This window comes from Xyrauchen texanus, chromosome 9, assembly GCF_025860055.1.
Source record: "Xyrauchen texanus isolate HMW12.3.18 chromosome 9, RBS_HiC_50CHRs, whole genome shotgun sequence".
NCBI lineage: Eukaryota > Metazoa > Chordata > Actinopteri > Cypriniformes > Catostomidae > Xyrauchen > Xyrauchen texanus.
The window spans coordinates 42411612-42437528 of NC_068284.1; the positions used below are offsets into that span (position 1 = coordinate 42411612).

The 25917-nt window shown below is 35.2% G+C and overlaps 1 protein-coding gene, 1 long non-coding RNA gene and 3 other non-coding genes across 10 annotated transcripts in view; 1 reads left to right on the forward strand and 4 right to left on the reverse strand.

The window, feature by feature from the left end:
- Positions 1–3306: 3306 nt before the first annotated feature.
- On the reverse strand, positions 3307–3380 carry trnai-aau (transfer RNA isoleucine (anticodon AAU)). Its single transcript has one exon. It is a non-coding gene; the product is annotated as a tRNA-Ile (tRNA).
- Positions 3381–3577: 197 nt separating this feature from the next.
- trnaw-cca (transfer RNA tryptophan (anticodon CCA)) lies at positions 3578–3649 on the forward strand. Its single transcript has one exon. It is a non-coding gene; the product is annotated as a tRNA-Trp (tRNA).
- Positions 3650–4042: 393 nt separating this feature from the next.
- Positions 4043–4114, reverse strand: trnap-agg (transfer RNA proline (anticodon AGG)). Its single transcript has one exon. It is a non-coding gene; the product is annotated as a tRNA-Pro (tRNA).
- Positions 4115–7508: 3394 nt separating this feature from the next.
- Positions 7509–20231, reverse strand: LOC127648655 (uncharacterized). The gene is made up of 3 exons (XR_007971191.1): positions 20062–20231; positions 11612–11777; positions 7509–8758 (listed from the first exon to the last, which is right to left on the reverse strand). It is a non-coding gene; the product is annotated as an uncharacterized LOC127648655 (long non-coding RNA).
- A 2229-nt stretch (positions 20232–22460) lies between these two features.
- gigyf2 (GRB10 interacting GYF protein 2) overlaps positions 22461–25917 on the reverse strand; it is a 53353-nt gene continuing 49896 nt past the window's right edge. For 2 of the 6 annotated variants that reach the window (XM_052133319.1, XM_052133315.1), the window contains exons 27-29: positions 25542–25723; positions 25321–25459; positions 22461–23651 (exon numbers count right to left, since the gene is read on the reverse strand). In XM_052133319.1, coding sequence (XP_051989279.1) covers positions 23584–23651; positions 25321–25459; positions 25542–25723 — 389 coding nt within the window. In that variant the 3' untranslated portion in view covers positions 22461–23583. The remainder of the gene's footprint in view (positions 23652–25320; positions 25460–25541; positions 25724–25917) is intronic. The other 4 variants (XM_052133317.1, XM_052133314.1, XM_052133316.1 and 1 more) reach the window with 3 other exon arrangements.

The following is a 25917-nucleotide window of genomic DNA, read 5'->3' on the forward strand; positions in this document are numbered from 1 at the left end:
ATGTGTGCATTGTATGGCCTATATAAGCAGCTACTATAGATCACCATAGAAACATTTATCCTTTAACAAAAGGTAATCATGCTATGGCAATTCTAAGCATGTGTAACCCTATATCCTATATAGAGTGGAATTATTGAAGCCATTTATACCCAGCTAGAATGACTGACAAATGACCTTAGTGCATTACAGTATGTTTGTTATTATGTGTGTATGTGTGTTGAGGTGATAAATATGAGATATATTTTCAAAATCTAGTTTAAATAAAGTGTCAAGTTTGTAGAAATGTCATCTTTGAGTCCATGTTGATTCATTAGATTTTTGAAAAATATTTATAGCATTTTCTTTAAAAAAAAAAAAAATCAAATAAAAATATTTTGATTTTAAAAATGTCATCTGGCATAACCATCAAGTAAAATTAAAAGGTATAAAATAGCCCTACTTTGCACCTGGACAAAATGAGTGACACAACTTAAGTTAAGCTCAATCTTCAGCATTTGTGAAATAATATTAATTTCCGCAAAAAATTATGTTGGCTCAGCAGAATTGGTGAGGCACTTACAATGGAAGTGAATGGGGCCAATATGTAAACATTAAAATACTCACTGTTTCAAAAGTACAGCCACAAGACATAGACGATAGTTGTGTAAACATGATTTTACTGTGATAAAATCGCTTACTTTTGTGCAAAGTTATAGCCAATTTTACATTGCCATAATGATATAATGTCAACAAACCCTAAAACTATTGTAAAAATTACGATTTTAAACAACTTAACAGCTCGAATAATACATGAGTTTTAACAGAAGAATTAATGTTAGTGATTTTATAATATTTTAAGCTTCACATTTCTGCTTTTAATCTCTCAAAAAATTGGCTCCATTCACTTCCATTGTAAGGGACACACTGTAACCTTTTTTTTTTTTTTTTTTAAAGGAGGGACAAGTCAAATATTTGTTTTGGTAATCAACATTATGCCACAAATACTGTTGATTGATCTTAAGTATTTATGGTAAAATATACAAATATCAAGATCATATTTTTTATATATCATGAATGTTTGAGTCACAAATATCAAGACATTTTCTGTTTAACTCCATCAAACCTGATTTATTATAAAATATACATATATATATATATATATATATATACAGTGCTGGGTATTAATGGATTACTTTGAATCTAGATTACAAAATGAGATTACAAAATCAAGTACTTGTAATTGGATTAAATTACATTTTTAAAATACTTGTAATCAGACTATAGTTACTTCTTATAGATTACATGATTACATATTAACAAGGCACCGGCAGTAATCTGCTAATCATTTATTGATCATTTTCATATAAAAATCATCATATTCTTACCCCGAATCACAATAGTCTCACAAATGAACATTTTGAGCATGTGCTTCTTTTATGTCACAACAGTAGGATATGCACCTCAGATAAGGAATAGGGGGTGGACGGTTAAAAATAAGAGTGTCAGAGTTTTGAGCTGTTAGCTGTGGCCTAGCAATGTCAATGCTGTTGATTTCAGGTTCATTATTGTTTGTTCATGTAATGTTTTATTACTTAAAATGAACTAGATATGTTTTAAATATATATATATATTTGTTATTACCTCACCAATGGTGTGCAACGCACACTTTGAACTTAATTGCAAGAACTAGAAAATGTTGTTCAAATTCATATTCCAGGTTCAAAAGTTAAGCTCAATCAACAACATGTTGATTACCACAAAAATTATTTTGACTCGTCCCTCCTTTTCGAGGTTACAGTGTGTCCCTTACAATGGAAGTGAATGGGGCCAATATTTTGAGGGTTTAAAAGCAGAAATGTTAAACTTAAAATGTTATTAAATCACTTACATTAATTCTTCTTTTAAAACTTGTGCATTATTTGAGCTGTAAATTTGTTTAAATTGTTATTTTTGCGGACCACTGTTCTAGGTGGATGTACTTGTTATTTGTCACTGATGTTAGCTCAGATGTAATTGGCTATAACTGTACACAGAAAAGATTTGTAAGCGATTTTGTCACTCTAAAATCATGTTAAGATGCATATTTTTTAGGTCTTGTTGCTATAATTTTGAAAAAGTGAGTATTTTAACATTTACAGCTTGGCCCCGTTCACTACCATTGTAAGTTCAGAGTTTAGCATGTCACTGCTTGACTTATCGTTTCAGCTGCCGATTGAAGAGGTTTATTAATACTTTGACCCTTGTTTACTATGAGAGTATAAGGCTTGTGTAAAGAAAGAAAAATGGATAGTGTTACGGGTGTGTCAGTGTGTGTGGATATGCATTCTCTTTTATCCTTATCTGCCCTACCTTGCATGCTTTGCATGCCCCCTAAGTGTGGTATGTCTGTCTCCAAAACAAGACTGACCAGCACACAACACACAGAGATAGGGAGAGAGAGAGGTGATACATGACATGTCTGACAGTTGCTGTAGGTTAAACTGCGAGAGGGAAGAAATCCTGGTGAACAGAGGCCAACAATGTGCCGCATGAAACAGATTCATCCATTCAGTAAACTACCTCCTCCAGCATTGTACATATATTTTACACATTTAATGTCATGCTCAGCTTATTTTATTTTTGCATCCTTATGGTAGTTAGAGAGAAAAACATACACATGCATACATTTTCCACAGATATCTCAACAGACAGTTGTTGGAATTAGAGAAATGTGTTTGTCGACCTCTGCTGGTGAAAAGATATATCATGGCCGTTCACTCTCAGAAGTCCTGAAAATATCAGGCCCTGGAAAACTAATAAAATGTCTACAGTGACTATGTGTTTTTCTTTTTATGCTCTGCTTTAAGGATACTTCAGGTCTTCATAATTTTTTTGGAGTTATGTCCACACCTCTTAAGCATTCCTAAAATAATCTTTCTCTTCTGAATAGTGTAAAAAACATGTTTTATAAACCAGAGTTATGTAATAGTGTCATTTTTTCATAAATGTAGATGTATGATTATTTAAAATATATTTCTTACTCAAGGTGGCGCTGATATGATACGCTCAGTGATTGACTTGATTTAAATTTGACATTGCTATTTGATGAAGAAGCAAAGTGGAAGTAAACTATAGCAAGTAAAACACACGAACAATACGATTTGGCTATTTTTATTTGGCTACACATTGTTCTTTGAGCAATGGGGAAATTTTGCCCCAGTCAAATGTTCAGGACGTTTCTGTCTTATTGCATTTACAACTTGCAATTGCAATTGACAAAACCATGTCAACTTATATAATAATATATTTAAACCCAAAAAAATATAATGAAATTACGAAAAGGATATGTGGCCAGTACGGGTATCGAACCCGCGACCTTGGCGTTATTAGCACCACGCTCTAACCAACTGAGCTAACCGGCCATATGTCTTCGCTGCATCTTTAATGTCTTATTACTTTAAAAAAAAGTTCAACCTTGTTTTTATATTTAGTCAATATAAAAAGGGATGTATTCTTAGATATTCATTGTGTCTGCATTTAATACATACATTACATACATAATATTCACGTAATCAGACGTATACTGACATATAGCCGCAGTGTAACCAAAGTCAGAACCGACCTCGTGGCGCAACGGTAGCGCGTCTGACTCCAGATCAGAAGGTTGCGTGTTCAAATCACGTCGGGGTCAAAATTGTTTTCTCTTCGTTGCCAAATATTTTATCCTGTGACTTGCAGTGAAGGTATAAGGACCGAGGTATAAGGCAAGTGACTCTTCCAAAGCAGAGAGTATCATACGACACTTTAAGCAGCTTTTGATAAATCTTATTTTATCAAAACTTATTTTGTTACATTATACTTTTTGAAGAAGTATTTTTGTTTTGACTTCGACTGTCAAATCTGGATGGTCGCGTGTTTATTGCACCTTACGGGGCGCTGTACATGTAAGGAATGATGTTTGTTGACTGTGTTGATGTCAATGATCTCCATGAGCGTTGAGTTTTGGTTCAAATGTTTCCACACATTCATTTAAACTTATCGGACAGAGAATTTAAATGTCAAAAAAATAAACTTTAATAATTCAGGGCTCGTCCGGGATTTGAACCCGGGACCTCTCGCACCCTAAGCGAGAATCATACCCCTAGACCAACGAGCCAGCACACTTCATGCATTGTTATATTAGTATACATATTAGTATTAAGTACAAGATTGAATATTATATATTATGTGTACTTTTGCTGCACGTTTTCAGACACTGTTTTAACTAAGGTTAACCTATTTAACATATTTGAATAATCCCGGCGGGTCCAAAGTTTGCTCTGATATGCATTTTCAGCTGTGAGACCTAATATAGACAGGTGTGTACCCAGTGGTTAAATTGGCTTTTGTAGGGAGGCGGAGCCCTTATTTACCGTGAATGGTCATCATTCAAAATTTCGCCGTAAAATGACTTAGGGTTTTTACACCAATGGGGCTCTTTTTCCAGTATTAATGTGTAAGGTAGGGTTGAGTAGTTATTCAAACAAAGACAAATACTTTACAATTCACTTATTTTATTATAATTTTTTATCTTGAATGTTAACAGGCAGGCAACGGATTTCACCCTCGTAAAATGTATGAAAGGAACATGTTTGAAATATTGCAAGCCAGAGACGAATATGTAAATGTATTTTTTATTTGTACAATTTAGAAACGTTGAAGTCCCTTCGCACCTGTATGTAAATGTAACTCTTGCAGTAATTATTTATCATATTCATGCAGCCTGTGTTATTCTGTTGAGTGTTGAAAAACCATCGAGGAGAAACGCATCATGACACTTTTAGCATGTAAACGGGTAAAGAAGAAAAAAAAAAGTAAACTCGCCCGCTTTGCAAAGAAACATTAAACGTTCTATAAAGTTTTTTTTTTATTATTAGTAAAACTGAATAACAAATTAACAGGGAAGTAGAGTTGGAAAAAAAATTATAATCTCCGCCTTTATTGAGTTTTGTAATGCCTGATAGAAAAGTATCTATCTTTGAGAGCAATAAAATACTTTAGGCAATTGCAGAATAGTCCCATTAGTCACAGATACACTTCAGAAAATTGAGTACACAACTATTTCTGGGCTTAAAAGTTACAAAAACCAATAATAATTAATAATTACACACATCACCTTTACAAATTTGTTTCAGGATTTTACAGTAAAAGGAACTGTTATATTTTGACAAAATATTTCAGTTTCAAATGAAATAATCTAAAGGTAACATTTATTAGACATCAACAGTGGCACTTTAAAGTTTCAAGATGTGTTTCAGCTAGTAATTATTTTTCATAAATACATTCATTTATTATTATTATTACTATTATTTAAGACTAGCACACTGACCTAACCATGGTAATGAGGAGCCTTTCCTTCTGTGTAATATGTGTATAAATATTAGGTAACAAATGGGATAATAATGGGCTCATATAAGTACAAACAGTAGCAGTCTGGCGTCACTGTCGTGCACCTACAGTATATGCAAACTGTTAAAAATCAATATGACTTTAAATGCTCACGCAGCTGATGTTATTCTTCATTTAGTAGTTCATTTAACATGTAAACTAACATGCTTTAGTTATATAACATGTTCTAGCTACATGCTATTTTTATATTCGATCGCTCTAGCCGTTAGCAGGATTCCATGGTAACGTCGCTGTCTTGTGACAGTTTTCCCTTGATGGTTGTGGGCGGGGTGCTGAACCAGCGATTAATGCATTTATGACGTCTGATAATTCCATGTAGCCTGGGTGTCTCTGTGTAGTCTTGCTAATTATTCAGTCTCATATGCCATGTATTTGCCAGGAGTCAGGAGATGAAAAATAATTTAAGTGGAATAACAATATTTGGTGCTGAAGGAGACGGAGCTGAGCTCCGGCAGGGTGTGTTGTGGACCTGAGGAGGCGGAGCTGCGCTCCGGTGCGCTCCGGCCCAATTTAACCTCTGTGTGTACCTTTCCATGTCATGTCCAATCAATTGAATTTGCCTCAGGTGGACTCTCAAAGATGATCCAGAGAAATGGGATGAACCGTTTTTTTTTTCGTTTTAATAAATTTGTTATCCAAAGTGATCAAATATTGGGTTTTTCCTTTGTCATTATGGGGTAGATTGATGTGGAAAAAGCATTTTATCACAAGACTGCAACATAACAAAATGTGAAAAAAGTGAAGGGGTCTGAATACTTTCTGAATGCTCTGTATGATATTTGTGCAGTGATGGGAAGTAACGGATTACATCTAATTACATGATTACATATTCCATTTTAAATCAGCTGACAGCTGAGTTCTTAGAATGTTTTCGAATTGGGGTGGAATTGCACACACAGACCTGACACTAGCCATCAGCCATAATTACACTGAGGATGGAGTGGCAATCCACCCAGAAATGCTGAAATGTATGCAGAAAGATAGTTTTAGATTAGTTTGACAAAAATGTACATTAATGCACCTTTGCTTTGGTTGCCACACACATATGGCATTTATAATGCTAACACTTACACATCTCCATAATTCTCTAAAGTGTCTAATAATTAATAATTTCATAAATATATTCTCTGTATGTTCAGTAGTTTCAAAGAGATAGAACTATAACCAACCTATAAGCCTGTTACTTTGAGCAAGGCTCTGACTATCTGTCAGGCACATGGCTGACCCTGACTCTGACCCAGCTTAGCTGGGATATGAAAATACATATTCACCATGTGTAGTATAATGTGTGACATTGGTCAAATTAAATAAATTTATAGACTATTTTCTAAAGCCTGTGCATCATTAACATAATTAACATTTAGCTGATAATCTCTTTGTCTGCAATGAACTAAATGTCTGCTTCCACCTGGTGGACGATTCTGGACATTACTTGATGGAAAAATGTTTTTTACAAATTTTCAAAAAATGCACGTTTTTTTTTTATGTGAAATCTTTACTAATTTAAGTAAATTCAAAGTAAAAGTGACAGTAATTATTATATTGTGACTTATATTTTATAATTAGTATTTGCAACTTGTGCTTGGATGAAAGTTTGTAATATATATATATATATATATATATATATATATATATATATATATATATATATATATATATATATATATATATATATACATATATATAAGTTGAACTCCAGTTATCAAATATGATACAACAGGCTTTTGAGGTATATCTTTCAATCACCATTACATTACATTCATGCCCACTATAAAAATAAAAAATAATCATAGAGCTTTGAAAATTACTTTTAATAAGATATTTGTAAAGTGTGAACTAATTTTCTTATATGCACCCTGCTCTGTTTTGATACAGATCTCATTATTTTACATTACAAGCTATTATGATGTCATCTTACCATAAGTTCCTGAGACCAGCGCATAAGTTTTACACTTTCCCTTTTTTAAATGTCAATATAGTGTTTGGTGCATACGATAAAAATTGTTTATTGAAAAAATAATATTTTATTCATAATGTATTTGATGTGCTGAATTGAACTGATACATTTCAATCCATGTTTATAGACCAAGAAGACAAAGATGTCATGGCCAAACTCACAAACATTTGGTATCTCAGAAAAGCCCAGTGAGTCCTCTGATAATACCCCTAGATTTAACACGGTAGCATGTTTGGTCTAAGAACAACTTAAATAGCAAATGTTCTACACAAAAATGAATTGTTGGGCCTCAGGAGGATAATGACCTTTAAAGCTTTTAAAGCCTATGTGTTACATTTTAAGATTTTTTTTTCTATAGTTTGTCTCATGGTACTAAAAATGTGATTTTCTGACAATTCTTTCATAAGTCAGGTTTACAAGATTAATGATAAAAACACTGGAAAACATTACAATTTCTTGTAGGATAAAAAGCTAAATATCTAGTGTATACTCCAAAACAAAGTTGATACTATAAAAACCTTTTGAATTATGGGATGTTTTTATGTATATTTGATTGGGAACATGTTTTTGTTTATTTCTGTTTTTGCCCATGAATTGGGTGAAAATAGACATAATTGGCAAACGAACCCAAGTAGTATTTCATTAGATTACAATACTTAAGATGAAGTATATAAGAAACAAATCTTTTTACATAAAAGGCTTCAACATATGTCTTTTTATCTGCTCAGTGAGCTAACACAAGCGGACACACACATTTACATCAATTTATATATAAAAGTTCAATTAAAACACTCACATACACAAGTCTGCTTGGCTTTTTCTCAAACACACACACACACACACACATGCATACACACACACACTCTCTTTCTCTTAATTTCTAGGGCATGATAATTGTATTGAAATGAGAAATTTGTGTAGATTAGAAAGTAATATGAAACAGGCCAAAAAAACTAGTATGCATGATTATATAAATGAAAATATCAGGTATGAAATAATAACATATATTCTCTTCAAGTCTTTGTTTCTAGAGGATACTAACATTATGACATGATCACAAAACGAATGAGTCCATCATTTCTTGAATGCAGTTGTCATTTTTTTTATCAGCCTCGGTCTGGGTTTCCCTATCCATGTCTTGAGTGTTATAGGAGAAATCACAAATTTCATGTGGGACCTGCCATCAATTATGATGATCATCAATGATACACATGCTGCAATTATCAGAGATAGTGGAAGGGAAAATAAAGAGAAATAGATGGGAACTGAGACACATAACATCTTCCTAAGAGGCTGTGAACTTTCTGAGTGTGATAACAATGAGAGCAAGAAGAACAGAGACTCCGAGAAACACAGCGATGACAATAGCCGTGATGGCACCTGGCCCCAACACACCTGCAGACAGAGAAAAACCAGCAGCTGTTAATCCACCTTAAGAGGAAAGTTCATATTACCATTGCACTCCTCCAGCAATGAGATTTGCATTCTTTATAAAATGGACGTAAGATTTATGCTTGATTATATTATATTGTTATTATATTGCATTTACATGCATCAGGTTTCATCAGTTAGGGAGTACACTTTGAAATATGGTAAATATTTAAAGGAACATTTATGGTTCAAAACAAGTTTAGCTTAATCGACAGCATTTATGGCTTAATGTTTACCACAAACATTAATTTCGACTTACTCCTCTTCTTAAAAAAGCAAAGGTTAGTAAGTGAAATGTAACTATATCCAATTTTACTGCATACTTGCCAAGATGGCATGATGCCGTAAACCATTTAATCCATGTAAATGACAATTTAAATAACTTCACAGCTCAAATAAAACATGAGTTTTAACAGAAGAACTAATAAAGAACTAAGAATGATCAGCTTCACATTTCTGCCTTTAAACCCTCAACACAAAAGAAATGGCCCCATTCACTTCCATTGTAAAGGCCTCACTGTATATAATAATTATAATTACTTAATAAATTAATAACCACTTACATGATCTGAACAAAGTCGTTTTTATAGCTTAGAATCTGGACTTTACAATGCATATAGCTGATCCTACCAATTCTTAAATAATGCTTTTTACTTAGTTGACAAATTGGAAATGTTTCGTTCTCATCAATTGTAAATGAGTTATCACAACAATTATATTCATAGTTGGTAAAACCATAAAAAAGATGAGATAGCCATGTTTTATATGTCGTTGGAAGGGTCTCAATTTTTAGAATTTGTTTCACTCAGAGGCCAAACTGCAGTGAGTATTAGTATGTGAAATTACCACAGACACACATAAACATAATAAACAGAAGTGTCTTTATGTCACATTTTTCCTTATTACTTTACAAAACATACTTATAGCATAGACAATGATATCGTAACTTACAGTAGACTAACCTGATTCAAATGAGCCCAAATGCAAAATAAATGATCAGTAGATCATATTCCTCAAAGAGTGTACATGGACAACAACACACAATGTGTGTATTTTTTTATATTATATTTATATTTGGCAGACACTTTTATCCAAAGCAACTTACAGAGCCCTTATTACAGGGACAATCCCCCCAGATCAACCTGGCATTAAGTGCCTTGCTCAAGGACACAATGGTGGTGGCTGTGGGGATCGAACCGACAACCTTCTGCTTAACAGTTTAGTGCTTTATCCCACTATGCCACCACCACTCCACTCCATGTATTTGTGTGTGTGTGTGTGTGTGTGTGTGTGTGTGTGTGTGTGTGTGTGTGTGTGTGTGTGTGTGTGTGTGTGTGTGTGTGTGTGTGTGTGTGTGTGTGTGTGTGTGTGTGTGTGTGTGTGTGTGTGTGTGTGTGTGTGTGTGTGTGTGTGTGTGTGTGTGTGTGTGTGTGTGTGTGTGTGTGTGTGTGTGTGTGTGTGTGTGTGTGTGTGTGTGTGTGTGTGTGTGTGTGTGTGTGTGTGTGTGTGTGTGTGTGTGTGTGTGTGTGTGTGTGTGTGTGTGCGTGTGTGTGTGTGTGTGTGTGTGTATTTATCACTTTGTGGGGACCAAATGTCCCCATAAGGATAGTAAAACCCGAACTTTTTGACCTTGTGGGGACATTTTGTCAGTCCCCATGAGGAAAACAGCTTATAAATCATACTAAATTATGTTTTTGAAAATGTAAAAATGCAGAAAGTTTTCTGTGAGGGTTAGGTTTAGGGGTAGGGTTAGGTTTAGGGGATAGAATATAAAGTTTGTACAGTATAAAAACCATTATGTCTATGGAAAGTCCCCATAAAACATGGAAACACATCATATGTGTGTGTGTGTGTGTGTGTGTGTGTGTGTGTGTGTGTGTGTGTGTGTGTGTGTGTGTGTGTGTGTGTGTGTGTGTGTGTGTAAATCCATCTACATCCACATATGTGCTCATCTAAAGGATTGGGGTGCTCTTGAACACTTAATATTTCTGTATTTTGTAGTCTAATCCATTCATTTCCAATGGCCGGTCATTTTTGACCAGGAACACAACAAGTGTAAAAAAGTGAAATAAAACCAATGAAATGATAAGAAAATGGCTAAAAAAAAAAATGTATTGTGTGTTTTTTGATACCATATCTGAAAAAAAGTGAAGGAATTGTATCCCAATTGGAATTAAAAATTACCAAAACATAGCAAAAGGATTAATAGATCCTGTATATATATATATATATATATATATATATATATAAATCTCTTATACAGCCTAATTGTGATGAATGAGATGCTGACTTGATTATAGCAGGATGTGACATTAAGTGAAAGTAAACCTGCCAATCTTCCTAAAATCATCTGAACATTTACCACACATTAAAGTCAGCATGAAATAAAAAATTACCCTATTTACTTTCTTACTACACATACCTAGTCTTCTTGTGAACGCTTCATTAGTGGGAAAAAATATTGGTTATCTCTATCTTTCATCAAAATGTAATAACTTGGTCAGCCTCTGAAACTTAATTTTGTAAGCACCTCTCCCTTCCAGCTTCTCCCTCCTTTCCAACCACCTGTCATATAGAGGCCACTATGCATTATCCAATCAATTCACATTAGTCAAAATCTTGTTCCTTCCCACATGTTGAATAATCATATTCCCTTGTAAACACATCATATTACAGAAGTAAAATGTTTAGCAAAACACCATTTCATGTTGACTTTAAAAGAACATGGCCTATGATTTTAAGTAAGATAAACAATAAATTCAGTAAATACGTCACAAATCGCGTGTGGTCAAGGGATCTTGTGTGGTATAACTCTACCTTTTTCCTCATCCAGTGAGGGTGTGCCATCTTCATTGTCAGAAATTAATTTGCTGTCTGTGAGGTCATGAATAGGTTGATATGTTGTTAATTCGATGTCTCCCGCACCGGATACGCGTGTCCTGATTATCATTCTGCAGGGTACGAGAGGAATCTGCCACTGTTTCTGATGAAAAGGACAAGAGATATACTGTATATACACAACACCATTAATGAAGTAGTCCATCTAATTATAACTAAAAAGAGTTTAACAGACTGGTCCCACAAAAGAATGTTATTCCATCAACAAAGTTTTGCTTTTCTGTAGCTATTTAGAAACCATCTGTGCAACATGATCACACAGGAACTCAACGAGTTGCTACCGAATGTTCCAGTACCCTGACATCAACCCCATTCTGCAGAGTTACTAACAATCAGCATCTCCAAACAGATACGTATCTTTGTATATGTTAAAATGTGTGCTTCCTGTGTAACGGGAGCCAGCTGGTAGATAGCTGTGCAGTGTGTAAACCTCACTCTCCTGACCTCAAGATGTGCACTAGCGACTGACGTTAGAGGCTGTAGCCTTTAGCCTCCTTGCACCCACGTCCCACACCGGAGATGCTGGTTTGAGTCCTGTTCGGAGCGGGGAGATCAGGGCTGGGTTATAATGGTGCCGTGACCCGGATGGGAGTGTGGTTTAGGGGGGTGAGTGTAATGGGAGTCCACTGGTAGATTGCCGTGCAGTGTGTAAACCTCAATCTCCTGACCTCAAGAGGTGCATTAGTGACTGACTCTAGAGGCTGTAGCCTTTAGCCTCCTTGTTAGCGCATCTGCCTCCCGTTAGCAAGAAGCCAATTCGAGTCCCGTTCAGAGCAGGGCAACCAGAGCCAGTTACACTTGTCCTGTGGCACTACTAAAAGCGTGCTGCACAAGCAGCCTTGAAAACCTGGGTTCTGGTCCCACAGAAACCAGTAAGTAATTCACATAATTAATGGTGAGTGCGATTTGGAGGTTGCAGTTTCCCTCTAAGACTACATTTTTACTCTATTGACGGTTAAGTGTAGGGTGGGGTTATGGGGTAGGGTGTATGGTTAATAAAATATGCATTTCTATTGACTGTATTACATCATTTACAACTAAAAACAATTCACTTTACAACTCACTTTTCGCCCATCTGTGGACATTTTACTCAGAAAGCGGAGCTCACATGCACGACCTAAAAACAAAATGTTTTTCATTTCGGTTCGTTCTGAGCAAAACTGTATTTCTTCATTCCAGTTCCATCGTTCCGCTGCCTCCTTTCCAATTGATAACCAGTTAGAAAAAAGTAAAGAATGGTTAATAACTTTCTTTTTATATATATATATATATGACAGTACTCTGTGCTAAGGGTGGGTGATATACCAGTTACAGTGTTGACAGATCTCACAAGAAAAATAGGTGACCTGGTCTGGAAAAACACACTCAAAATAAGGGACTTGCCTCAACCAAAATAAATGATAAAGCAAAAACAAAATTTCCATGTGCAGAAATGATCAGCATAGAAATTTATTTTTCAATAAATGTATTCTTAATATTAAATATATACCCAAAAATATGTAAAATGTTTGAAAAATAAATCTAGCCATCTAAAATCAATAAATAGCAAAAATCTCACTCTCCTGCATGCATACGCACACTGCTTAGGCGTATTTGGACTAAACGTCATTTTATGCGGGCCAAATAATTTAATTGTAAACATATAATAATCTTTAATTATTTTATTAGAGATATTTGTTTTAATTATAGATCTGTTTCTTGGTCAGAAGCATCATATCCAACAATAATTCATTGAAGACTTCAAAACAACTTTTTACCTCAATATTTTTCCTTGTATCTGGATCAATCATGCATGTAGACACAGTAATTATAAAGTTGTCTAAAAGGTCTTCAGCATGTTACAGAAGGCTACATTCACAACATGCATTAAGGCAAAGAAATGTGTGATGCACCAGTTTCCTTCAGAATAAAAGCACATGCTGATCATGTTCAACTAAAAAGAGAGAGGGCTAATTTATTTGGGGTAACAGAAAGTGGTGTAATTCTGAAAAATGTACTGTAATAAACCATATACACTTTGGTTTCATGAAAAAAACAAAATATCTGAATGAAATTAACCGGTTATTAACAGGTTACCAAACTGTCAAAATTATGTTTTCCCTCCAGAATAACTGAAAGGGACTTCTTTTCCGTTTTCGGTTACATTCTGCAAAGCTTTATTCCTTGTCACGTTGTCAGTCCCTGCTCACATGTGCCCATTCGTTCAACAATACTTCCAGTTTCTGCCACTGGGGGCAGTGGTTTAGAATTTTGATAAGCACAGACCGAGTTTTGATGAAGAACTTTTCACAGAGTGAGATATATCAACTCAAAGACACTTCATTGCAAAAAATGGTTCATAAGAATATAAAATTGAAAGGAAGATGGTCCTTTACTGAGCCTGAAGACACATCCACCCTAATCTGTTATCATTTGAAAAACTAATTTTCAAAAGTGTGGAGAAAAAAAGCCATTCTTTTGTGGATGACTGGCAATGGGTTTTTGAATGAAAACATATTACTAAGAATGTGGCTTAAGGTGCTGAGAACCATTGAAGAAACTTTATTTAAAAAAATTGAAACAAAAATAAAAAATCAAACTTAGCGGTTACAAAAGTGAACTGGAAAAGCAAGTTTTATTATGTTCTCATAAACCTGACAAGGTGAGTGTAATTGATTATTTTTCTGTACGTTACATACGGAGAAAGGGGGATGTTGAAAGTGGCAAATGTTAGTCGCACTCTCAGATGATGCAGAAAGCCACTGAGCAGGCTGTTTGACTCTATATGGAAGATTATCACTTGCTTCTCACTACAGGTATTCTTGCGCATTCTTCCCTCTTCCACATCTCTCCTCTCATTCTCTCTCACCTCTCTCATGGACATTCCAAATCTCCTGCAGTCATGGGACAGCCATGTGACTTTTCACACCAACACCATACTCATGAAGTCTCAACCCAATTTCCTGTTACCGCTCGCCCACCATTCCAAGAGGGCAACTCATGGACAAAGGTTCTGACCCCAAAATGAAGGGACAAAGACAGACAAGTTAACATAGATAAACAGTAGGAGATTTTCACATGAGTGCCATGAGATTTAGACTGACCCTTGTTCACCCCAATGACATGGGTTAGAACTCGGTGCACAAGCAAATACAAATAACAGAGCACTCAATTGTCCATTGAAAGCGCAATTAGGTTTTCAAAATAAGAGAATCTGCTGTGTATTTACATGCAGCAGCCACATACGCCACTTTTCCACACTACCCTAAATCTTAAAATAAAAGGTTAATATTTGGAATAAGCGGGTGAGGATGGCCAGTGCAATAGTATTTTTGATAATGTCGTATTTGCTTAGCAAGACACACATTTTCCTGACTTGAGGCAGGCTGAATGTACGGCACCAGGGCATTAGGCCAACGATACATCAATGAGCCCTTCACTTGGGTGTACAAAAGGGTGCTTGTGTGGTCAGAGAGGACTGCTAGAGGCTGAGGAATCAACGGCCTAACACAGTCAGTATACTGAAAGTTAAACAAACTTGTTTATGAAGCCAGTTTATGGAAAAGCACGCACCTCTTCGACAGTGTGCGTAATGCACCTGATTTCATAAAATACTATTTTTTTCCTCTCCCGTGTTTGGGTTTGTCATTTCATGGCCTCCTAAAATATCAATCAAGTACTGATTCAACGTTTGGTGATGGATAGTCAACACATCACCAGTGCTAAAGGTACATTCTTATTCTTTTATCATTTACTTATTTAGTTTCAAACACATATGACTTTCTTTTGTTTTGCATAGAACACAAAAGATGTTATGTAGAATTTTAGACTCAGTGACAGTGTTGTATTCACACACAACAGTGAGATGACAACATGCAGACAGGTCTGTGCGAATGACACAATCGTCCATCAACGTGGTTCTGCGTGTGCCAGGGCTTTGCCGGTGCCCATGTCCTCACCTCACCTTATGCCACTCATTCAGGATGGGTTACAATAATAGAGTGGGCATCTTCAGTCATCTACCAGACTAGTAGTGACACAAGCTATTTGTGTTATTTTTATTGGCAAGGACTAGCCACACAACACTCATGGCTGCTTTAGCATTACAGTTTTTTGCTGTTTGATGATAAAAAAATAAATAATCAAATGTTGTTTGTAAATGTGAAAAATACTGCAAAAAATGAGAAACTACATGCAATGCCAAAGAATAGCCAAAGTTAAAAGTTGAGCAGTTTGCATTGAAAATGAACACCTTATAGTTAATTTGGTAAACTGGGTTACAATAAGGTTACATTCGTTAACATTGGTTTAACCATTAGGGATCATAAACTAATAATGAACCAGTGGCGGATTTAGGCATGGGCGACATGGGCAGTCTCCCAGGGCAGCATCTTACGTGGGGGGGTTAACATATACAATTATTATTAAAAAAAATACATTACCATATGTTGAAATTAACATTAACAAAGATTAATAAATGCTGTAAACGTGTTGTCTATTGTTAGTTAATATATTGTACAACAGAATCTCAAGATCACTTAAAAATGCCATTACACCATCAGGACCATCCACCTATGGAACCGTTTCTGACGCAATGGCATCAATGCAAATAAGTTCAAATAAAGAAATACTGTGGCGACTGTGCTATAACCTCTGTTTTGACTTTTAAACACAGAAACAAAAATCAGAATTACTTCATATCTTCTTGCTGGGACATCTGAAATTGTATTAAACTTTCTTGAACTGTCATTTACCTTGTGAGGTTATGCGTTTTAAAAGATCTTTTGGAATGTACTATGTTTTTCAGTATGAAGATGTGACCAATTTCCAGTTTCCATCACAAACATAAAACCATTTTACCAGGCCCGGTTCTACCGGGGTGCTTGAGGGTGCTAAGCACCCTCAAACAAACCTTAAAGCACCCTCAATTGCAGACCAGGGTAAACTACTGCCTGTGGTCGATTTATCATGAACATTGTTTATTAGATCTTTCAATTATATGGCTTTGGGACCTATCGCGCATCCACAAGCTTTTAATATGCTCAGGGTTGCCAGATAATATATAATAACCCTAACCCAATCAGAGATTTATACTTGCACAAATAGGATGTTTAGTGCCAAGCCTACGAGCAAAACTTTTCAGTGATGGACTTTAGTAAAATCCCAATAGATCTTAGCATTATTCGCACACGGAGAGGACACATGAACAAAACCAAGCGAGATAGGAATATGTTTGTTCTTTGTGTTATTTGTGAAATGTTGAAGTCTCTCACTCCTGTTTGTGAATGTTACTCTGGCAGTAATCATTTATCTGTGTCATGCAGCCTGTATCATTCAGTTGTGTGCTGAATGGGATGAAAAAAATAAACCAATGATGAGACACACATGATAACCCATGAATGTGTAAAAGGGCTGATAATGTTCTGAGATGGTAAAATAAACAATTGATAATTATATTCAGTCTTAATTCAGTTTTAATAACTTGTGATAGAAATGTAGCAGCAAAACTTCAAGGTATCGCAGAATGGTCCCATCAGTATATTCCGAAAATTGTGCATCATTCAAACTGTTAATTTAAATATAGGTACAATGCAACAACACATAAACTGGTGGCTAAATGTTTTGAATAATGTACAGCTTTTGCTGTCTCGGAAGGAAATTGGTACTTTAATTCACCAAAGTGGCATTCAACTGATCACAAAGTACAGTCAGGACATTACTGATGTAAAAAAACAGCACCATCACTATTTATTATTTTATTTTTTTTATAAAATATAGACAGGCCCCATTTCCAGGAGCCATCACTCCAACAACTTATCCTTCCGTAGTCATGCTAAATCACTTGCCATTATATCAAACACTGCTGAAAGGTTTGTTTTATTTAAGCTTAACATTACCTTTGTGTTTGTTTTTGAGTTGCCACAGTATGCAAGAGACTGGCATGTCTTAAGTTCAACTTTAGGTCAAAAATGGCAAAAAAAGAAACTGTTTTCTCTTGAAACTCGTCAGTCAAACATTGTTTTGAGGAATGAAGGCTAATGCTTGACATTGCCAACTGAAGATTTAATACAAAGTTGTACACTACAGTCTTCAAAGACAAAGGACAACTGGCTCAAACAAGGACAGAAAGAAATGTGGAAGGCCAGATGTACAACAAAACAAGAGGATAAGTACATCAGAGCCTCTTGTTTGAGAAATAGACGCATCACATGTCCTCCACTGACAGCTTCATTGAATTCTACCCGCTCAACACCAGTTTCATGAACAACAGTAAAGAGAAGGGGTTCAGGCCTTATGGGAAGAATGGCAAAGAAAAAGCCTCTTTTGAAACAGAAAAACAAAAAGAAATGGTTAGAGTGGGCAAAGAAACACAGACATTGGACAACAGATAATTGGAAATGAGTGTTATAGATCTTAACCTCATTGAGGTTTTGTGTGATCAGCTAGACTTTAAGGTGTGTGAGAAGTGCCCGACATGACAGCCACATCTATGGCAAGTGCTACAGGAAGTGTGGGGTGAAATACCACATGAGTGTCTGGACAAACTAACAGCTAGAATGCCAAAGATCTGCAAAGATGTTATTGCTGCATGTGGAGGATTTATTTTGATGAGAACTCTTTGTAGTTTAAGAAGTTATGAAAAAAAAATATATATATATATTATAAATGTCAAATTGTAATAGTAATTTCTCACATTATTAATGTCCTGACTATACATTGTGATCAGTCGAATGCCACTTTAGTGAATAAAAGTACCAATTTCTTTCAATAAGAGCAAGATATGTACATTATGCACATACACTGGTGGCCAAAATTTTGGAATAATTACATTGATTTAAATGTGAATTAATTTTAAAAAGTTACTCAGAGGTCCTTAGAGGTCAAAAAACGGACATAATAATAGTATATATGAATATTATTTTCCGCTTTCAGTCAACATCAGTCCTGATCATAACTACCAAAAATTCATTCATTTTCAGGATTTTAACCCTTTAAATGCCAGTTTGTTTGCATGATGCCACTGTTGTTTTTTACATTTCTCAATACACATGCAAAAAACACTCTGACATTCATACCAACACATCCACACAATTTTAGCTTCATCATTTATGCAGCTGGTCTGCAGTGCTCTATTATACAGCAAACAGAAAATAGGAAAAAAGCATGTATTTGCTCCATAGGCTAAACATGAGAAAAATGGCACCATCTGATGGAAAATATTACAAATTTACATTTTGAAGGCAGGGATCCTGAATGAAAGCATCATATCATTAATGAGTTCATGCTTTGATGGCACTGGGATCAAATATTGCAATGGCTTTTAATGGGTTTCAATTTGGAGTCCTGAGTGTAACTATTTTGTGTACACAGTGTTATATTAGTAAGATATATTATAGAGGTAATATAGGAACTCAGGTTGAAATATCCAAATTCACCAAAAATACACACCTTTGTCAAAATGAACAGCCAATATTATCGAAAAAAAAAAAAAAAAAAAACACAAATGAAAAAGACAAAAATGACCCAAAGGTCGCAGAAGGTTTAAATACATAGTAGTTAAACTAGACACCTAATATAAAGTGGGTCTCAGTTATGCTAGTCTCTTACCGTACAAATTAATAAAAGAATTTAATTTAACAAGTTATCTGAGTCTTTGTTTTTTTTTAGCTCTGAACCAGAGACTAAACTCAGGTTCAACACCTGGTTGTGAAAGAGAGAATATCACTTAAGTCAGAATGACGCATCAGTCTGCAAAAAGTCACATTTAAACCTTTGTTTATACAGACTGTTCATTCTGTGTAAGTTGAGCCAAATGTTTCACATACATCTTCCAGTTTGTTTTACAAAATGCAAAAAAAAACATTTTTTTTTTTTTTTTAATTAATGGCCTTTTTGTTGCCCATTTTTTATTTGGGCAACTAAATTATTAGACCAGTACAAACAAAAAAAAATGTTTTTAAATTTTTTTTAAAATAAAGGTTATGGATTTAGTATGCAATTCAGAGTTAAAAGGAAACTTTCTAGCTTAATAACAGCTATTTATGCAACTAAAAGGATGCTCCTTAAACCAAGCCAGAGGGTAAACAAGGTTGAAATGACATAAACACAATTTAGTACTTTCAGAAATGAGGATTTTGTGAACTCTTTTCAACATGGGTATCATTTTAACAGATACTGTCCTACACTTTATACATAAAGACAACAAAATCTCATAGAACTGACTGAAACTCAATTCCTCAACTACGATGTGCCAGCCAACTTGAATGACTTGAATGTACCGGCTAAACCAATGAATCCGCATTTATCAAAACCCATTTCGTCCTTTGCTCAGAACTCTACAAATGTATGAAATGTCCATTATTGATGAGATGAGGAAGAAGGGATGTTACCTGTCTGAACAAAAACCATACAGATTGCCAGAACAGCAAAAAGGACAAGCCGAGATGAACCACTGTCACTGCTGCAGTCGCCCATGGTTCCTGTGTTAGGTAGGATGCTACTGTTCACCGTTACAGGACTGGTACGTTAATGTAGGAACAGAGAGAGAGAGTGAGAGAAAGAGGTAGAGGTAGCTGGGTTTAGGTGGGAGGACTTTGCATGGACAGTGTCGACTTTTGTCAAGTCTTCTAGTAACTGCCCACCCTCTTCAGACCATCTCAAACGTGCAGCACAAAGAGTCTCTCCGTTCCTGTAGTACGGTGTAGAAGGTCTTAGTGCCCATTCATTTGAATTAAAATGAACTAAAGCAACACAATTCTAGAACATTTGGGAACAATTGATTTCTTGCGTAAATGTACTTAATCGTTTGAGTTGGGACTACATGAATACCTTTTGTGGTGATAATGTGGCATTGCTGAATTTGGGCAGGGGATTTACATTTACTAGCATGCTATGCATGGGACTCGAAAGGGAGAGTAAATGTTAAAATTAGTGTTATTTTGTGTTTTTTGTAAAAGATGAATATAAAGGGGGATACTTGTTGGTGTTTATTGTTTCGTTATGTTGAGATTTATAAGCGTTTCTGTCATGTTGCCATTTTGGCGGTTATCATTATGGTAAATATTGGAGCTTTAAATAAAGATGAGGACAGGTCCATGTCACACATGAAATTGATTGAATTGCTATGCTAATGAAAGCATTGTTACTAGACTCTGTAGTGCTCTCAACCAGCATGCATTTTGCATGCTAGCATTCACTTCATCAGTTATCAAAAATAAAAGAGATTTGAGTTACACCGAAACGTTTAATTTTGTCGGGGTTACCTAATTCAAATTTACACAATGCGTTAGTGTTGAGATTACATAGACACTTTAAGTAAAAATAAATACATTATTTCAAACATGTGGAAACACCATCCATGACTGAATTAAGTTCAGCCAAATAGCCATTTTTAAGTGAATTATCCCATGCTATTTCTCTTATTTGGGGTTATAGATGTGGTCTCACCATGGACAAAATTATGGGTGACATCAACTTGATCCAATAAATGTATCTTTTTCCCCATTGTTAAATTATGTAATGCATCATGTAATCTGAAATTTGGCCATGATTTTATTATTTAGGTATGATTCAATTAATAATTATTTTTCAAAACATGCAAGAGACACAAATGCAATTAGCAGGAACATTCACACCATAGTTGATTATTGCCAAAAATGCTCAAAGATACTTGATTGATCAATGGCAGCATCAGCGGTCTGATGTTTAGAATAATGACCACACATTAGGGAATAAAGTGATATTTCTCTGGTCTTCAGAATATTGAGAGTACAATATCCAAATAAAATTGTTCATACTCATTTTAGGCTATTTTGGCAAGGCGCTTATTTTGGGCTTGTTTTTTCCAGATAAAATTGCTTGTTTCTCTTGCATGATCTAGTAAATATATATTCCATGTCTGTTTATTTGGCAAGCAGTCTTGTCACAAGTGGGACAACAAGCAGTCAGTTGGCCATTATTTGGAGAATGATTTCAGCTGTTTCTGGAAACTCAGCTACACGTCGGGGTCCTGACCACCGTCAGGGTTTATTTTGCGATAATGCATGGCTGACTGAAGATTATCATGTTTATTACATGGCTACATAACAAATAAATCATTAAAAGTACATAATATATAACGAGTTTCCAGAAACAGAAGAATTCCACCTACGTTTGGCATCAGAGTTGCCTTCCACATTGCGAAAATGACCGTTTAGCTGCAAATTAGCCCTTAAAGTAAAATTCATTGCATTTTTACAAGTGAGCTTTTCAGCTTAAAATAGTTCTGTTGCAGTGGAATGAACTGAAGGTATTGCCACATTGACTTATATTGTAAGGGCATTTCTGTAAATTTACAAACCAAGACACAGTCGAAATTGTTGTGGTAATCGACAGGATGCCCCAGATTCAGTCGTTTAATAAAAAGTAAATTTTGATTAAACGCAGAACATTTTATGCCTAATTTCTTGACTAATACATTTCAAAGTAATGTCACCATTATAATGGGCAAAGTTGGCAAGTCTAGAATCAATTATAATCTTGGCTTGAGACTCATCCAGAGTTTTGCATGGGATATAGATATATATATATATATATATATATATATATATATATATATATACTGATTTTCTTTGGAAGAAAAACAACAAAACTGCACTTAAGTGATTTAAAAGTTGAATTAAGGGTGCACTCAGTGATTTAGGCTAAAAATGATATGCACTTATATGAGAAGACGACGTACCACTTTGATATTTGCTTTAGTCTACATATCATGTGACGCACAATCATGAGTGTCGCCATGTTGAAATCATACGACCAGCTGTATATTACTTCTTTCCAATAATTCCATAAATTGGATACTTTGTCACAGAATCAATCAATTCATGAGAGACTGCAAATAGTGAATTATTATTTATTTTATGATTTTGTTAACAGAGAACTTCTGTTTTTGTGTGATGCTACATCTACACCCCTAGGTGTCAGAAAACTAATATTACTGAGTGCACCTTTAACCTACCACTGCTCAAATTCACCAGTGCAAAGACACTGATTATACCTTTATACAAAGAACCATTTTAATTTTCTTAAAGAAAACTCTGAGGCTTGAATGCTCCAATAGTGCTGTGTCTTCTTTCACTTCAATAAACGTGTTTGCACAACGCTGCATTATGTCACCATGTGCATTCAGAACAAAGCTGTATAGAACAGCCCACACAGGAGACTGTTTTATTCATTTTTTTGTACTGCAATAAAAAAAAAAAGTATGACTCCACTTGTTCATTATTTCCATATATTATAATACAGATGCAGAATCGAAAGTTTATTCTTTAAACAGCCTATTATTTTACAAGAAAATGGATACCTATCTGGAACTTTCATGTCCTTAAAACAGGACACTGTTGATTACATATCCTTGAGTCCTACGTTGTAATCGACGTCCACCAACATGAGGGCAGCAAAGCAGCAGAGGAGAGAAAATAAAATAGAAAGTGGAAAAGAAAGAGGGGAGGGGGGGTCCAATAAATAAAAAAGGAAGTTGTAATGGGGATAATACATATCTTTTTTCCTCTGCATTCATTTTATTCACACTTAAAGAAACATCATTAAGAGATGGTTATGATTGTGAGTAGATGCTGCATCTCAGCAATGAGACACATTTGATGTGACATTTAAGACTGTGAGCTCAGTTTACTCTCCTGCAGAATCAATCCTCTCTCATTTCCTTTATTCAGTGCATTTTGGTTCTTTTTGTGGCCATGGGGCAGCGTTGTTATTGCAACTGTTGTTTCCTCTAGATTAGGGAGGAAGAAAGATTTGCTGCCCCATATGTACTCCAAATCCAAGAATTGAGGATAAAAAAAAAAAAAAAAAAAAGTTTGAGGTGGGAAATAATGGCAGCTGTTCAGAAGGGGGAGCTTGTCAATCAGCAGGCCTCAAAAGTCTTCGACTGTCTCGATCACGCCCATATTAAGTCTCTCAGACGAGGCGTTGACAGAAAAACCTGCAGAGAAGTTTGGAAAATGAACACCCATTAAAAGGGTAAATCTCATTTAAAACTTGAAATTCACTTGAAATTTCGGTTTCTTTAATGCATCTGGGCATTTTACGTTTGAGTTTTTTTTGGTAATTCTAATTTTTTAAAATGGTGATTCTCATTACTTTAACAGCAATATTTTTCATTACAGTAAACTGCATAAATGTAAGGCAGCACAACAAATGTTACCATGATGCATGATTTAAATATATTTTAATGTTTTTAACAGTACAATAAAAACATTTTGTTTGTATTTTGCATTATGTTTAAGAGAAATGAGTGAGTGCTTTTATTACCATGAAAATAATGTCGCAATGCCAAAAAAATCTTAATTAATGGTACTAAGAATATTTTTATTTTCTTTAAGCAAAACATTATTTCTTAATTTTTCCTTTTGATTCTGGCATGATATATATGACTCCAGACGTGTTCTTGAAATGTTGAGAGATTCGTCCTAGACTGAATTCAACATGCAGCTAAATTGTGATTTCTTTTTTAATCTGATAAACTTATTTGTCAAATCAAATAATTTTGAAACCAATAATGATTAACATACTATCTGCCACTACTGTCGTCACAATACCAAAATTTCAGTGTTTGGTATTTTCATTAATTACTTTTCAACATTGTCAAGTTTCCATACAACCTTTAATTACTATTATTTATTAATCATTTATTATTATTTTTATTAATATTATTACAGTTGTGAATATTACACTTTACTATATAGCGGTCAATTTCAGGGGTCTAGCTTTTATATTGAATCATGCTTTTATTTTGACGTTAGGTTTTGATGGAAGCTTCACTACTTTTGACAGATAAACAGTTCGCTACACTGCCAGTGTGATCGTGATTTAATTATATAAATAAATAGTCTACATGTGCTGCACGCTTCACAGTGGATCGCGCTTATGGAACAGCCTGCCCACGGATATTAGATCTGCTGAATCTGTCTAGATGTCTCGTTTAAAGACTAATTTGTACAGACTTGCTTTTTTTACTCTGTGAACGTGTTGTTTTACAGTGTGTTGCTTTTATTACTTTGTGAATATGTTGTGGTTTACAGAGTGTGTTTTTGATTTCATGTTTTGTGAAGCACTATGCTAATCGCTAAAAGGTGCTATTATAAATAAAATTATTAAAATAATATATATATTATTAGTAGAACTCTGCTTTGGCATCTCATTCAATGCAAATCATTCTCGATGTCTGTGAAGTTTCCAGTGTATGTGCAGTTTGTTTCCGTGAAGTGAAGTGTGAACACAGCTCAAGTGTGAACACCGCTCATGCAGACTAAGAATGCAGCCTTTTGCGGTTTATTAATCACACTAGGACATATCATAGTTTCATTTCAATGTAAAAAAATGTAACTCAAATAAGCAGATGAGCATTTGAAAGCAGTCGTGTGTTAAGTGAGACAGTGTGCGGTTATCGGATTGAGTCAGTGCCGAAACAATTGGTACCAAAATACCGGTAATTTTGACAACACTTTATGACACTACTTTGAAGCTCTTAGGAAATTGGAGCACTCCACTTTGAGCCAAACCTGTGTTTCTCCGAGTCATTTCTAAGTAGTTCACATCCTAAATTTAAAAATGACAGAGCGGTCCGGTAATGAACTTCCTCCATCTCTCACCTAGAAGGCTTGGGTCGGCTCGTACCATCTTTTGTTTCTTCTTCTTCTTGCCGGAGCCGACTGTCTCAAACCGCTGCTGCTGCTGTTGTTGTTGGTGAAGGACTGACTGTGACACTTGGCTCATTCCCCACATGGAGTCCTGAGAGACAAACACAAGGAGCTCAGCAAGATTGACTCACAAGCACATGCAGGCATAAACAAAACCAGACACACAAACTCACCTGCTGTTTTTGCTGCTGGACTTGCTGAGGTTTTTGCTGGTTAGCGTTCTGTTTGGCACGGCGCTCCAGGAACTGCTTGGCAAAGTCTTTGGCCTGTGGCGTGTCACCGAGGTAGGCTCGCACATAGTCATGCACCTCGTATGGAGAGTCCACTTCCTTCAGGAATGAAGCAAAGGTAGGGACTGCAACAAGATTGAAAAACATCACTTACAGAAAGCCACACTGGCTTTAAATTCAGAAGTTACAGCTAAACAGTTAAAAATTTAAAAAGGGTCAAATCATACATTTTCCAATTTACACTGCTGTCAGAAATCTAAGAATTTCAGAACCTCGTTTTCAAGAAATGTTCTTTTTGGAATGGGAATGAAGTTCAGTA